Source organism: Carassius auratus, chromosome 22, assembly GCF_003368295.1.
Source record: "Carassius auratus strain Wakin chromosome 22, ASM336829v1, whole genome shotgun sequence".
Lineage (NCBI taxonomy): Eukaryota > Metazoa > Chordata > Actinopteri > Cypriniformes > Cyprinidae > Carassius > Carassius auratus.
In genome coordinates this window covers 5,821,552-5,838,028 of record NC_039264.1, presented here as the reverse complement: position 1 = coordinate 5,838,028, position 16,477 = coordinate 5,821,552, and the positions used below count along the sequence as shown (strand labels likewise).

General features: G+C 38.2%; 2 protein-coding genes across 3 annotated transcripts; one reads left to right on the top strand and one right to left on the bottom strand.

Annotated features, from left to right (window-relative positions):
* Window positions 1–5,951: 5,951 nt before the first annotated feature.
* Window positions 5,952–10,850, top strand: LOC113039488 (hepatocyte cell adhesion molecule-like). 2 transcript variants are annotated; one of them, XM_026197385.1, is made up of 6 exons: window positions 5,952–6,218; window positions 8,236–8,553; window positions 9,073–9,378; window positions 9,776–9,880; window positions 9,981–10,084; window positions 10,525–10,850. In XM_026197385.1, the coding sequence occupies exons 1-6, from the start codon at window positions 6,161–6,163 to the stop codon at window positions 10,573–10,575; spliced, it is 942 nt and encodes a 313-aa protein (XP_026053170.1). In that variant the 5' UTR covers window positions 5,952–6,160; the 3' UTR covers window positions 10,576–10,850. The 2 variants fall into 2 exon arrangements, 1 of the variants encoding a protein (XP_026053170.1); XR_003275018.1 differs by lacking the exons at window positions 5,952–6,218; window positions 8,236–8,553; window positions 9,981–10,084; window positions 10,525–10,850 and having other exon boundaries at window positions 9,315–9,378; window positions 9,764–9,880.
* Window positions 10,851–12,097: 1,247 nt separating this feature from the next.
* LOC113039489 (SLAM family member 9-like) lies at window positions 12,098–13,467 on the bottom strand. The gene is made up of 2 exons (XM_026197386.1): window positions 13,011–13,467; window positions 12,098–12,595 (listed from the first exon to the last, which is right to left on the bottom strand). Exons 1-2 carry the CDS (start codon window positions 13,414–13,416, stop codon window positions 12,264–12,266), a joined length of 738 nt encoding a protein of 245 aa, XP_026053171.1. The 5' UTR covers window positions 13,417–13,467; the 3' UTR covers window positions 12,098–12,263.
* Between the last annotated feature and the right edge of the window lie 3,010 nt (window positions 13,468–16,477).

The window sequence follows — 16,477 nt, the reverse complement described above, 5'->3', positions numbered from 1 at the left end:
AATATATTCTTCTAATTGTTTTGTGCCGTTTCGCTGCAGTGTTTTAATGTGAAAGGCTGTAAATGTGGACTTCAAGTGTTCAGAGAAATACATCGCCAGCTCGCGAGCAGTTGGCTGCCGCGAATATATCATGTTATTACTTTAAACAGTTCAGAAACATCTCAATTTAGCTCTTGGTGTGTTCTAACGTGTGGATTGCGTGCAATAGCGTTTTTAAAATGTCTTAAATAGGAATGAATTCGCTTGTTGTCGGCTCCGTGTAGACAGCCTGAGCTGAGCAGCAGCGATTCTTCTCTCGTCTGACTGCTCCTCCCATAAATCTCATTGCAACTGTAGGGGCGCAATTTTTCTCAGACAATTTTTACATTTAAAAATTAATAAAAAAAAAAACTTGAAGTCTGATCACTCTGAAAAGATATAGCACACACCACCCCTCTATCCCGCAGGTGTCTGCCGAGTTTGGGGCTTGTGGCTTTAAAGCCCTAGGAGGAGTAGCGTTCAGAATTTTTTTCTCAGAAGAATAATAATAATAAAAATAAAAAAAATAAAAATAAGTTTAAATAGCATAACAGTATGTTGGCTTGTTGCCAAGCCAACATAATAATAATAATATTAAGTTTAAGACGGATTTCAGTAAGTTGGCTTTCTCAAGCCAACTTAACTAGATAAAAAAGTTCGTCAAGACAAACTTTAAGTTGGCTTGAGAAAGCCTGGCCAGAAAGTTTAAAAAGTTTAAAATTACATTTTAAGTTAAGTTAAAAAGTTTGTTAATTGCTATCCAGTTGCAAGGGTACCCGTAGTGGTTGTTAAGGTGTTGCCGTGCGGTTGCTAGGAAACCCATAGTGGTTGCTAAGGTGTTGCAATGTGGTTGCTAGGGTGTTGCCATGCGGTTGCTAGGGTGTTGCTATGTTGTTGCTAGGGTCTCCCGGAGTGGTTGCTAAGGAGTTGCTAGGGTACCCGAGTGGTTGCTAAGGTGTTGCTATGCGGTTGCTAGGGTTTCTGGGACGGTTGCTAGGGTGTTGCTATGCAGTTGCTAGGGTACCCAGAGTGGTTGCTAAGGTGTTGCTATGTGGTTGCTAGGGTACACAGAGTGGTTGCTAAGGTGTTGCTATGCGGTTGCTAGGGTCCCCAGAGTGGTTGCTAAGGTGTTGCTATGCGGTTGCTAGGGTACCCAGAGTGGTTGCTAAGGTGTTGCTATGTGGTTGCTAGGGCACCTGGGATGGTTGTTAGGGTGTTGCTATGTGGTTGCTAGGGTACCCGGGGTGGTTGCTAGGGTGTTGCTATGCGGTTGCTAGGGTACCCCGGAGTGGTTGCTAGGGTGTTGCCATGCGGTTGCTAGGGTACCCAGAGTGGTTGCTAAGGTGTTGCTATGTGGTTGCTAGGGTACCTGGGATGGTTGTTAGGGTGTTGCTATGTGGTTGCTAGGGTACCCGGGGTGGTTGCTAGGGCGTTGCTATGCGGTTGCTAGGGTACCCCGGAGTGGTTGCTAGGGTGTTGCCATGCGGTTGCTAGGGTATCTGGGGTGGTTGCTAGGGTGTTGCTATGCGGTTGCTAGGGTACCCCGGAGTGGTTGCTAGGGTGTTGCCATGCGGTTGCTAGGGTATCTGGGGTGGTTGCTAGGGTGTTGCTATGCGGTTGCTAGGGTATCTGGGATGGTTGCTAGGGTGTTGCTATGTGGTTGCTAGGGTACCCCAAGTGGTTGCTAAGGTGTTGCTATGTGGTTGCTAGGGTGTTGCTATGAAGATAGATAGATAGATAGATAGATAGATAGATAGATAGATAGATTAATAACAGTCAGATTATAGATAGATAGATAGATAGATAGATAGATGAGTTTGATTATAGATAGATAGATGAGTTTGATTATAGATAGATAGATATATAGATAGATAGAAACAGATAGATAGATAGATAACGTGAGATTATAGATAGATAGATAGATAGATAGATGAGTTTGAATGAGTTTGAATGAGTTTGAATGGGTTAGTAATAGTACATAGGAAGTCTGATTGAGTCTAATGGGCTTCAGTGTGTTTAGATTTGAATTTTTGACAGTTGAAGTTTGACGGAATGTTCAGATGAGCAGAGGCTTTTCAATGTAAGTCTATGGGAGTTTTTATGATTTTTAATCTTCATTTTTAGGAAAACCGTAAGTCTGATCAGTTAGAAAAGATATAGCACACCCGGCGAGATCAGTCCGAAGAGCTCGGCTGAGTTTGGAGTCTGTAGAGTTAAAGCTCTAGGAGGAGTAGCAGTCAGAAATTTTAGTCTCAGAAAAAGAAGAATAATAATAAGTTTAAGACGGATTTCAGTAAGTTGGCTTTCTCAAGCCAACTTAATAAGTTTAAGACGGATTTCAGTAAGTTGGCTTTCTCAAGCCAACTTAATAATAATAAGTTTAAATAGAATATCAGTAAGTTGGCTTTCTCAAGCCAACTTAATAATAAGTTTAAATAGAATATCAGTAAGTTGGCTTTCTCAAGCCAACTTAATAATAAGTTTAAATAGAATATCAGTAAGTTGGCTTTCTCAAGCCAACTTAACTAGAATTTAGATATAACCACAATAGACCAAGTACAATTACTATACTGACTAGCTTATCTGCTCTTTTACATTTCTTGTGAGCTAGTGGTTTTATGTTATGCGTCAGAACCCCAAGGCTCAATTTCTGCTTTCTGTAATATCAGATAAAGTAACTGCACTTGCTTTCCATGGAAATCCCCATGGAGATAAACACCGCAGAAGACTGGGAAGGAGGGGGAAGGAACACAAAGAAAAAAAGCTGATCTTTCTCTGGTGTCAGCCTTTGCTGGAAATTATTACTGTGTGTTAAACCATACTGTGTTGTTCACAGTGTAAAAGGTTAGGCGTGTTTTCTTTGTACAGAGAACTGGTGTCAATATTTGTAGAGGAAAGGACAAGCATGGTAGACTGTAATTCATTGTCACAGGAAGCTGGGTCTTTTTAAAGAGCTGTGATGCTTCACATGGTCTGTCCCGAGACCTCTGACACAGGATGCGGTTTGGTAAGTGAAACAGTGACAGACCAAGATAAAAATACGAAACTTGTATTGACGCATGGTTACAGGTCTGCAGCTTCTCCTGCACCTCATGTTTTCCTAATTGTCTGGTTCCTATTTGGTTCAGCAGTATAAATATTAACTCTAACGGACAGAGCCGGTGTAAAACAAGGAAGTAGACCATCTAAACGGAAAGTAGGAGGTCTTAAAATGAGGAACTGATGTATGATTTATAAGCAAAATTTGAACACCAAAGCTCTCCTCCATTACATAAACGACTGCTTATGTAATCTCATAAACCACACTGGTACTGAACATTGGAAAGATCTGGGAATCCCACTTTTTTTATGTACAAAAGTTTCCTGCAATTCAAGCCCCTCAAACTAAAGCCTACCAAATGTAAACATGTTATTCAGACCACTGGAGGCAGATCATGTTACAGTATAAACACTGGGCTCCTCCCTTAGATTGCATTAGCCAGACCAACATCCTCTGAGTGTAAAGAATCTTCTTGTTTGCTGAGGACGTGTATTTTTAGAAGAAGGAAATGAGTGATTAAGCACTGGTGGACACTGGGGGTCTGTAGTCCATGTCACAAGGAATCCAAAATTCCCCGTCCTTTATCTTTTGTGCGATGCTGATATTTCACACTATATGCAACACAAGACAGTTGGTGCACATATTAGGTATCATCGGCCATCTGGGAGTGGTAACTTGGCCACCGACTTGACCAATAAGGTAGATAAAACACTGAAGCCCTTTCACTTTACTGTCTCTTTGGAGATACAAGCAGGTTTGGTCAGTCTGAATCATAATTATGACCACAAAACTCGGGTTGGAAGAATACAATGGGCAAAAGATCAACTCCCAACAACAGTTGATCAGTCAATACGAGTTCAGTACATAGATTTGATATTGCTCAGCATAAATCAAATGGGTCCACCCGAAAGAGTTCTATCTCTCTGATCTACAGGAAATGGTGGCCTACCAGAACCCATAGTGTGAAAAGAGTGTGAAGTGAGGGTTTTATGAAATTAAGTTTTTGATTCGTCTGTGACAGCTATTAGCATTTCGTCTATAAAGGGATGTCCATAATTATAGAAAAGCAGTTTATTAAAAGGGAGTTTATGTCCAAACTGGTTCTAAAACACTCTGTCGGGGAAACTTGTTTATAGTACACACCTCTGCTATCTTTAAAATACGTTCTAAACTGCCCAAACTGCTTTCCCTGATATCAGGGGTAGCAATGGAAACATTTCTCTCGGTTGTTTTGGAAACAGATTTTGGATGATATTAAATTCCATCTTCAAACTGTTTATTGTGGCACCATAATGTCATGTGAGATATTCAAGCAGAAACTCATTGAATACAATGCTTAATTTATGTTAATCTGTGGACATTTGTAAAGTAATTTACTGATCTTTCAACTAACCATCAAACTGCACTCCGTGCTTTACTTGACGGAACTGAGCAGTTTGTTACAAGCGCTACTAAATATCTGAATGGCTTTATTTGCATTTTAATATTCTATCTACACGTCTTTTACTAATGTTGACTTTAACACAAAGGTGATTAAGTCGTGTGAAAAAGGACAACTGCACGCACTCTGCATTTTGGTTTTGACCTTTTTGATCTTCGTTTGCATCTCAACCGGAAGTGGTCACTCTGTACGTGATGCGACTGAAGGTCTTATGACAGGCGCTTCAACCCGTGTGACCTATTTAGGTTTATGACTGTCCTGGCCTGATCATTTTTGCACACTGTTCTCTATTGTTGCAGTATTGGAATCTTCCGTGAGTTGTGCCGCTCTGAAGGGAACTGTAGGCCTGAGCTGTGAGAACTTCTGCATCTTTCTTTCCTGCAAACATCACAAAGAGATCATTGAGATCTCAGATGGTTGAGTCAGATCAGAGACCTCAGTTTGCTTTGGGTTTTTGTAGAAGAGCGAAAAAGAGGAGGAAGGGGCTTAGGGTTCAGAGAAGAGCTGAAAACCACAGCGATGATTAGACTGTAACATGGTTCATCATTCAGATTGTAGATGTGCATTGCACTGCATGTTCTAACTACAGATGTGTATAGTAGACTTAGCAAATGAAGTCCAATAAATTAAGCGAATGCGTCAAAGAATTGTTACTGTGTATGTGGAAATTTTAAGCACCTCAACAAATGTATTGTATTTATAAATTTAGGTCAGGGTAATGTATTTTTAAGTTGTGTACCAAAGTGTGGTTTGTACCAGTGTAATATGCAACCTGTGCACAACAATGACTTCTAGAGATGGATGTGTGGTGGTGTGTGCAGTGCATGGTGTAGGTGGATGAGGTGCTTCTGATGGCCTGATCTTAACACTGCCTCTTCTCACTTAGCAGAAGCTGTAGTAAATACTATATTCTAAAGAGTGCACCAAGCATGTGTTAGTTGTTCTACAATCATGTCGATATGTTCCCAAAAACAGCTTTTCGGCTCATTTCTTGCTGGTCCAAGATGTTTTACAAGCTTGAATCAGCCCCCAACCAATTTTATTCCAAAACACAGTAAACATTTTCAAGGTCAGAGTGAACGGAATGCTACAAAACAGAACAGAATATAATAATAGAAATAAAAATAATAATTAAATATTATACCCTGAATAAAATATTTTATATTGGATAAAAGCGTCTGCTAAATGCATAAATGTAAAAGGCTATTAATAGTAATATTTATGATTTGAAAACTGTGCAATTCTTCACATAAATAAAACTGCGATAGTGTTCCTCAAATACAGCAGTTTAACTCAAAATCCAGCCACAAAAAAAAAAAAAAAAAAAAAAAAAAAACCTGGGCTATACACAGAAGCCTATAACGTAAACTGCTTTGACTCTGTTAGTCAGGGCGGGACTAAACAGTGAGCTCGACTCAAACGCACTGCATATGTAAACTTCTTCTTTTCTTCTTCTTCTTCTTCTTCTTTTTCATGTATAGGTTCGTCAATAAAAAATATTTCTTAATCATCTATTTGATTAAATCGTGTAAATTAATCTGAAGGATTTAGTCGTTTGACTGCGTTGGATTCTGCGTTGGATCGTGTTCCTGTCTTTTGTGCATCGGACAATTGATGGTTCTTGTATAAAACATGTGGAATTCAGTTATCTTTAAGACACGATGAGGATTACTATTTGTAAAATAGCGTTCTTATGTCTCTTCCTGTTGACTATGGATGGTAAGTGTTTTACTGTGTCACTTCGACTTTAGTCTTTTACGTTTAAGACATAAAGATGATATTTATTCGCTTATTCTACTTTTGATAGCGCTCTATCTGCACCTCTGTCATAGACCTATAACACGTTAGAGATTGTGACCAAAACCAAAGGTTAGGATTAAATGTGAGAATTTCTGTGAGTTTAAAAACATGTGATGGATTCGGCTCGCCCACCAAACAACGGCTCCACTGCTGGATCAGCCTTTGGGAATCTGAAACCATCGGGGAACAAGGAGCGCAACACTCTTTGTCTTTAGTTTATTTCAGACGGACAACTTAGGTTCAACACAATTGAGCTAATGTACAACAACATATTTACATTAGTCTGAACAGGTGTAGGCTGAAGCTCTTGCTTATAATGCCTACCCTTTTTAAAACATCTCATCTTTTAATAAATAAACAAATAAAAATAAAAAATAAAAACTGTTGTTTTACATCAATATACTAGTATAACTAGACTACAATAACATTATTTTTGCCAATCAATACAGTTCCACAATCCAAAATACAACAAAAAGCCGCTTTCATTTATCACTCTTTAAATTGTTTCATATAGCCTAGTTTCGGTGTTTTATTCTTAAATAGCTTCTTTAATTTGCTAAGTGACCCACATATTTTTAATTCCTCTTGACAGCTGTTCCATAGAATTACACCTTTAACTGAAATACAATGGTATTTTGCATTGGTCCTCACTTGGTTCTTTTTAAACATACAAGTTCCCCTCAAATCATGTTGACATTCTCTTTCTGTAAACAACCCTTGTATACTTTCTGGGAATTGATGATTGTTTGCTTTGTACATAATTTGTAATGTTTTTAGTTCTACTAATTCTTTAAACTTTAGGGCCTTTAGTTCAATAAATAGGGAGTTTGTTGGCTCCCTATAGTTGGTTTTCTTTACTATTCGTATGGCTCTCTTTTGTAGCATAACTATTGAATTGGTATTTGTTTTATATGTATTTCCCCATACTTCCACACAATAAGTAATGTATGGAAGCACTAGGGAGCAATACAAGGTATATAATGATTTTTCATTTAATAAGTCTTTAACTTTATATAATATTGCAATTGACTTTGAAATCTTGTTCTTAGTATAGGATATACGGGGCTTCCAATTTAAGTCATTATCAATTATCACCCCGAGAAATTTAATTGCCGACACCCTTTCTATTTCAATTTCATTAATCATTAATTTACTTATTGTGTTCGGTAAACGATTACCAAACACAATACATTTTGTTTTACTTATATTTAATGTTAGTTTATTCAAATCAAACCAGTTTTTTAGCAGTACCATTTCTTTTTCCATTGTATCCAAAAGTTGTTTCAGATTGTCACCAGAACAAAATAAGTTTGTATCATCATGTCCTTTCAATGTTGCACACAAATACGTATCTAAACTTTAACAGGGTCTCAAAGAGAGCACTTATCTCCACGAGGGCACTTTAAACCGACACAGTTTTACATAAAAACATTAACACTAAAAGCAATTATAACCAATGAGCTATAACGTATAATTCCCAACAAGCAGCCACCCTTGCACCGCACAGTACAAAGTATTCTACAAAAAAGTTTTGTAATGGTTTTGTTTCTTTTTATTTGCCAGTTTATAACCATTCAGACATAAACAACTTAAAAATAACTCTTATTTGGAGAACTTATTTAGAGATGGAGACTAACTAGTTTACAACTGTAAGACATTTTAACAGAAAATGAAAGAGAAAAACTTGAGTGTTTTATGTTGCATTTTATGTTATTTTGTTCATGTAAAGTGTGTGTTAAGTCTTTTATTTCGTGCATGTTAACATTAGACAATTTATTTACATACACAGGGAATAGTAAAACTGTTTTTGTCAAACAAAAATTACAGTATCACTTTAAATTGAAATGTTATTACTAGTAAAATCTGTTTATACATTTCTTCTTTTTAAACCTTCATTACAATTAACTTTGCAAAACTGTTTGTGTTTGTGTTTCAGGTGTGTTTGGTGATACAGATGTAGTGTCAGTGATGGAGGGAGATTCTGTCTCTCTACACACTGATGTTACTGAAATACAGAGAGAGGAGCAGATTCTGTGGATGTTTGGACCTAAAGGGACGAGAATAGCTGAAATCTATAAGAACATCATTGATATGTTTAACAGTAATGAGATATTTGGAGACAGACTGCAGCTGGACAATCAGACTGGATCTCTGATCATCAGAAACACCAGAAGAACAGACTCTGGACTTTATAAACTACAGATCCGCAGCGATAGAGGAAACTCAGACAAAACATTCAGTGTTACTGTACACGGTAAGACAAATATGACTAAAAAACATAGAATGTGTATAAATGGACATGAACCTTATTACTGGACTTGTGAATCAGGAATATGACAACTCTAAAAATAAAGGATTGTTGAAATGAAAATGTATTTCTCAACAACTTGTATTTTATGCTAGCAAATTATAACCCATTTAAACTCAACTCATCTTCTTTTTAAACTAATGTTTTGTATGCTATCGTTGTGCTTTTATTTTTGTAATGTAAACTTATAGTGATTTTTAGTTTGTAAGTGGTTCAGTTCCTGTTGCAAACCTGTTTTTCTCAAATTATACCCCTGTGTCTTGTTGGTTAATTTACAGTGCGTGTATAAAGCCATGTGTTTCCCTGTGCTTTGTGGGCCTTTTCACAATCCATGGTGATAATGTTGTGTAGCTCAGTTCTGATTTCCGTGTTTTAGATATTTAGAAGTATTATTATTTGTTTCATCTGCATTTAGATCCTTCTGTCTCTAATGTCTGAGTTTTATTTAATTTACATGTTTTTCAGCTCCTCTGCCTGTTCCTGTCATCTCCAGTAACTCTTCAATCTGTTCATCATCATCTAAACGTTCATCAGGTCAGAATTGTTCACTGCTGTGTTCAGTGTTGAATGTGAGTGCTGTGACTCTCTCCTGGTACAAAGGAAACAGTTTATTGTCCAGCATCAGTGTGTCTGATCTCAGCATCAGTCTCTCTCTACCTCTGGAGGTGGAATATCAGGAGAACAACATCTACAGCTGTGTGATCAACAATCCCATCACAAACCAGACTCAACACAACATCAACATCACTCAACTCTGTCACACGTGTCCAGGTAACGTACATCAGGAATCTGTCTTAAAATGTAACAATGTTAAATGTGATTTAAAGGTATGTCCACATTTTTTTAAGCTGAATAGCATTTTTGATAATATGTATTTTATATATAAATCTGTACTTAGTTCAGACCATTTTTGACAATTAAACCATCAACCTACATTAGTGCTTCAGGGTAGTGCAAGATAAAAATGAAGTCGTGACTGCATATTCATATACTGGAAGTCAAAATGAAAATTTATTTAAAGGGTATTCTGTATAATTAATGTAAATTTCAAAAACATTTGAATTTCTTTTCTGCCTTCCTATTATTGCTGTTCCATAACTAGTGTTTCTATTTCTTCTTTGAAGGCACAGTGGAATGATTGTTTTTCCTCTTTCAGGTTCAGCTTCAGAAACCGGATCGTTTGTTGCAGCATTAATATCTGCGGTAGTACTGGCTATGCTAGCAATTGTGATGTGCTATCTTTACAGGAAATACAGACAATCAAGACCAAAAGGCAGGTCTTCTCTTAACCTAATGCAACAAGCATATGTGCATTCATGTTTTTATAACTGCTATTAATGAATTTATTTATTTATTTTTATTCTTGACTTTAGAGAATTATTTTGAACCATCTGCACGTGCAGCTGAGACAGCTCAGTCAGACGACAGCGAGGTAGCTTATGCCGAAACAACATTTTTACCTAATGTACAAAACAAGGTAGGACTCCCATGGGCATGTTCACTTTTACACCAGATAAAAATGATAATTTATGTTTTGCTGTGTTTAAAAAAAAAAAACTTAAGTCTGCATGTAGCAATAGCAGTATACTTTAACAGGAATTGTTTTGTAACACATTAGCAGCACATTAATCAGAAGACAATGCTCTTTTCCTTGTGACTTTGTCAGGTTCTGGTATGAAAGACTGAGATTTTCAGTAGTGTGATTATCTGTAATGATCAAAGCAGAGTCTTTTCAGCTATACATCTCAACAATAGCATCCATGAAATACTAGATACACGTGAACTGTCTTTTCACTTTTAAACTATGCTTTAAAGAGTGAACTGATTGCTCTACACAAAATTATAGAAATGCTATAAAAATGAGCCTGCTGGTTTTTGTATTGAGTCTTCTTATCTTCTGTCTGTGTTGTCCAACAGAAGCATAATCAGACAGAAGAGACGATATACTCCACCGTCAATGGACACTGATCAAACAAGCAGCAGTCTCTCATTTCACCACAATGGCTTTGCACGTCTGCATCTGTCAGCATCACAACACTTGTGCGTTCTAACATAAAAGAAAATATTTAAAAGAACTTTGGGGTCCAAGCAACAACAACATTGGGGACCACATTCACGCTTATTGTATAAAAGAATATTGTATAAAAAATAAATTTAAAATATCCTAATGTATCATATATATATCATACATGATTGTGAATAAATGATGACCAGCTGATCAGATTGTGGCAGAACTAGCATGTCTAATATATAGGGAATTTTTTTGTTTTTGTTTTTGTTTTCCATATCCAAATTTCCCTCTGACAAATCTACAATTTGCATGGAGACACAGCAACAACTTACACAACAACAAAAACAACTTACTTAAAGAGAGCAATTACTTCTTTATTTTACAAAAGCACAGTATTTGATGCATTGAGAAACTTCATGAATACCATGTTTATGTTCTTTCAGCTAGTCTGATACTCACAGAAAAAACTGGCAGTTATTTGCGTCCTCAGCGTTCTTATGTAAAGCCACAGACTCCACCCCAACTCCTGCTGTCCTTCCTGTTATTCTGATCTTTCTTCCCTGTATCATAGAGCTGCAAGTCATTACATGCCTCATCATGCACTGTTGCTTCACACTCTCAGGCTTTTTGACAGAGCTCTGTGCTGTGTGTCTTGTCCCACTTTTTTTTTCTTTTCATTATGACCAGCATTAACAGCTGGTTGTTTTCAAAACGAATGAATGTGAATTCCTAAACTGTGGATTGAAATTGACAATGATCATCAAATTACATTGGTGTTTGTTTGTTGATTCTTGAGGTCAGTGACTTTCAAGTGTAGGCCAATTAAATCAAATCAAATAAAAATGGTCATGACAATTTGTAGATAAAAACTTTAATGTGGTTGTGTTTATGTTTATAAGTTACACAGGCAGACGGTTTAAAGGGACAGGTAAAAACTGAAACCCACTGTATGAGAACTTTTGTACCAGCTATGGGAGCTTGATATTGCATTTAAAACTGCAGTCTTGCATACAGCGTAATTGATGATTTAATGAAACAAGACATTTGGTAGACTACAAAGAAGCAGGTTTGCCATATTTTATTTACATTTGGGAAGTTCACATGAATTTGATTGAACAATTATGAGTTACTGCCACCTGGTGTCTATAGGAGAGAATCGTGTCAGTGAGGTTGTGATGGTGGCGTTTACTTTTTTCAGTCCCTTCTAGATCTGACATAACAAACCATTAGAGCAACAGCGGCCACGCCCACCACAGCATAAATCAGCGATGGAGTCACACCCACAGAACTGCCATACAAGCCTGGAGAAAGAGGAGTCGAATGGTTGTTTTTATAACTCTTTATGTTCATTAAATTATGTTTGAATTAACAAAATAAAATGGATTGTTCCGACTCTGAATTTTCACATTTTGCAGGGACAGTGCCCACACTGGCACGGAAGAACAAGCAGAATTGTCTGACAAGTGTGTGTGTGTGTGTGTGTGTGTGTTGACCAATGGAGAGCACCAGTTGCTTGATCTTCTGATTATTGGTTGCTCGCACTATTTTTGTCAATTGAAAACTCAACAGGGTGAACCAACAAGTTTAAACTGCTTTAGAAATAAGCATTAATTACTTTATTTTTAATTTTGGGTGAATTATTACATTAAAATGCAGATTTCTGATGTACGCTACCTGCACATGGCTGACAGAGTTGAGTGATATTGATGTTGTGTTGAGTCTGGTTTGTGATGGGATTGTTGATCACACAGCTGTAGATGTTGTTCTCCTGATATTCCACCTCCAGAGGTAGAGAGAGACTGATGCTGAGATCAGACACACTGATGCTGGACAATAAACTGTTTCCTTTGTACCAGGAGAGAGTCACAGCACTCACATTCACAGCCGAACACAGCAGTGAACAATTAGACACTGATGATGATGATGAAGAAGAACAGATTGAAGAGTTACTGGTGACGACAGGAACAGGCAGAGGAGCTGAAAAACATGTAAATTAAATAAGCATATTTTAGGAATGTGGGCAATTTCAGACATTAGGGACTGCATGATCCAATGCAGATGAAACAGAACAATAATCAAAATATCCAAAATACGTAAATCAGAATTGAGCAACGCAACATTATCACCATGGATTAAGTTACCATTACAAACATAAAGACAGAAAGACAGCATACATAATAAAGGCTGCATTAAATATTAGTGTTAAAATAGATTAATCAATTCAGTGTTAAGAAAGGGAAATTGGTTATAGTTTACTGGCAAAAAAAAAAATCAAATGGTTGGGAAATACATTTCATTTTTAACAAACCTTAATTTTTAGAGCTGTCATACTAGCAGTCCAATAATGAGCTTCAAATCCATTTATACATATTCTAAGCCATATTTGTCTTACCGTAGACAGTAACACTGAATGTCTTGTCTGAGTTTCCTCTGTGGCTGCGGATCTGTCGTTTATAAAGTCCAGAATCTGTTCTTCTGGTGTTTCTGATGATCAGAGATCCAGTCTGATTGTCCATCTGCAGTCTGTCTCCAAATCTCTCATTACTGTTAAACATATCAATGCTGTTCTTATAGAGTTCAGCTATTCTCGTCTCTTTAGGTCCAAACATCCACAGAATCTGATCCTCTCTCTGTACTTCAGTAACATCAGTGTTTAGAGAGACAGAATCTCCCTCCATCACTGACACTACATCTGTATCACCAAACACACCTGAAAAGCATTCATAAGAACATCTTTGGCTGAACTGAAAGATCTTAAAAACGTAAATAAATAAATAAATACAAATATTATTCAGCATATTTATGTTTTAAACATTTAGCACATGGCAGGATGTGGTTTCTATTGTTGGTTATTGGCCCATGAATGTCAAGAATGAATGAAGGCCAATAATGTAATGATTAGATGAGTTTTATTCAGTAAAGATAAAACTCTTAAACAGTATGTGTTTTGGCACATATGAGTCAAACAGGCAAATTAATACTTTTTATTAATACTCAATTTAATATATTGATTATTTGAGCTAGTGACAAGCACTGATGCTCACCCACCGACTCTTTGAAAACCTCCGAAAACATAAAAAAATCCCACCAAACATTTACAAAAACACATTTATCAAATAAGTAGCAATACTCATCTTACCTTCAACACAAATGAAGAGCAAGACTAAACGCAACATATATGTGATCATTTCAGAAGAGTGACTGGTGTGACTGTGGTTTCAGCTCACAAACAGAGCATGTGGTGACGATTCAGCCAATGACTGCTCATACCGCTATGATAAGTATCAGTCAGAGCTGACCAATAATTAAATGTAGCCTCAGGTACTGATGCTCAACATCTCTTTCCTTCATGTTGTTAAAATAACACTTCGCAGCTTAGCCTGAGTGATTAATTCATTTAAACATATTCCTTAATTGTGAATGAAATACCTAATACCTGCCATATCAGACTGCAAAAAAAAGCTTAAAACTTATTTATATTGCTGTGCACGAAAGTGTGCATGGGCATTGTGGGCAGAAGATAATACGTGAGAAGTTTCAAAGTGCGTGCGAGGCCGAAAAGCGTCTGCAGAACTGTGGTTAGAGCTCTCTAATATAGGCCTACCTTTTGTCCACAAGACCCTCCTCCACTGCTGCATGCTAACTGTGTTAGAGATCATTGTTTGTGTTAGGTGCAATAAACAAGCATGAGCTGAATCAGTATGCGACTTTATTAACAGGCCTCAGCGCGAACTGCACGTGAACCCACACAACAACGCCACCGCCGGATACAGGACATATATGGCACTACACCATGTTACATCTCCCCTTCTTTAAAAATTTGCCACACTTCACTAAGAACCCTTTCCCTCCATTAACAACCCCAACTCCCAACATGAACTTTAAAATTACTAGCTAAACGAGTACTTTGAAATAGTACTAACTGAACTGATTTACTGATGCCCTAGTCTGTGTAAGACACTAAGAAGGACTCACGTATCAAGTCTTTGTGGTGGCCGTGAACTGACGGCCGCTGCGAGTAATGCTCGAGACTCCCAGTGGTGATGGTTTGTTAGCCACCATAAGTCTTCATTCCTGAATTTTCCATGACTCATACTCTGTGATCTCCGATGTGTCGTCCTCTCTGATTGCCGTTTCACTCTAGCTAGCCTCCTTAATCCATGCTTCTTGGTGATTAAGCTAGTCAGAAAGCTCAGCCCTCCACAAATCAACATGGCTATGTCTGTATAAAGTGCCATCCACATTCACAACATAAGACATAAGATGGATTCACCTTTCCTAAAAACTAGCCTCTCCTCCACCGGCCCGTGTGGTCTCCTGGCAGGGATTTCATTCTGATGTGTTCGCCGACATTAAACTCTGGGAGGTCTTTGGCTCTCGCGTCATAATGGATTTCATCATACACCATTTCCCCCTCAGCTTCTCCGAAACTCCTTCTGCCACCTTGGGGAAAAGCAAACTGTTTGCCATGGGAAGTCCCATCCTAAGTCTACGGGACATGAGTCGCTGTGCGGGACTGCTTTCTAATCCTTCTGTGGGTGTGTTTAGCCAGTAGACAATTGCTAGCCATGAATCTGACCCGTCGAGTTATGCTCTCTTACATAGCGATTTTACGATCCTCACTGCCGATTCTGCCTTTTCCGTTAGATTGGGGGTGCTGGGGTGAAGATTTGACACGAACAAACCCCCCATGTCCTGCGAATTTTCTTTACAGCTCACAAGCGAATTGCGGCCCATTGTCAATAATACCCTGATCCGGCTTCCTGTTACGTGAAAAACTGAACTTTACAGTGTGTGATGACTGTGTCTGCTGTCAGATCTGGCAGCGGATCAATTTCACAGTAATCCGAGTAGTGGTCCACTATTATAAGAAATTCCCTGCCATCATACGCATACAGTTCCAATTTTCCAGGGGCGGACGAGAATCTAATGGGACATCATCATTTCTCTTTGCTGCTTGTGTGCATACTCGTTACATACAGAGCAGTTGGCCACATAATATTTTATCTCGCCTCTCATATCAGGCCAGAACAGTTTCCTTTGCTTGTCTGTAACAGGCTTATCTTCCAATATGAGTGGCATGAATGTGAGTCAGCATTTCTGCTCTCAGTGCTTTCGGTATAATAACGCACTGACCTCTGAATAGCACATATTTATGAATGTTCAGTTCATCTCTGAAGGGCCAGTACTCGTGCACCAAGAGCAGCTCATCATCTTTGCGCTCTGGCCAGCCAATTAGCACGATCTTTGCCAGCACCTGCAAAGCGTCGTCAGCTTTTGTCTCATTAACAATTTGACGGAGACTGGCGTCAGTCACGTTGAGGTGTAGTGCTTGATCTATGCATGAGAACACAGCCTCGGAGCTTTATGATGCTCACAGCACGTTGTAGTAGTGCAGGCTCATTGGACACCTGCTTGTTAAGCGCTGCTCTGCTCAGCGTATCACTTATGTACATCACCACGCCAGGCTTTTACGCAACATTCAGGTTGTAGTTTTGCATCTACAAGATCATGTTTTGAAGACTTTGGGAGCACTCAGGAGTGATTTCTTAAAAATCGTCATGAGGGGTTTATGGTTGGTTTCAGCTGTGATTGTCTCCCTGCCATATAGATAGTGATGAAACCTCTGACAAGCGAATACTATGCTCAAGCATTCTTTCTCAATTTGGGTATAGCTTTGTTCAGTACGAGCGAGTGCCCGAGAGGCAAATGCAACAGCAGCCCAGGCCGTTCTTACTAGCATCGCTTTGTATTGTCACTGGCTTTTCATTGTCGTAGTACTTCAAAATGGGCATGTCCGTAATCATGCGTTTTATTTCTTGAACCGCCTCATCATGTTTGGGAAGCCAGCAGTCAGCG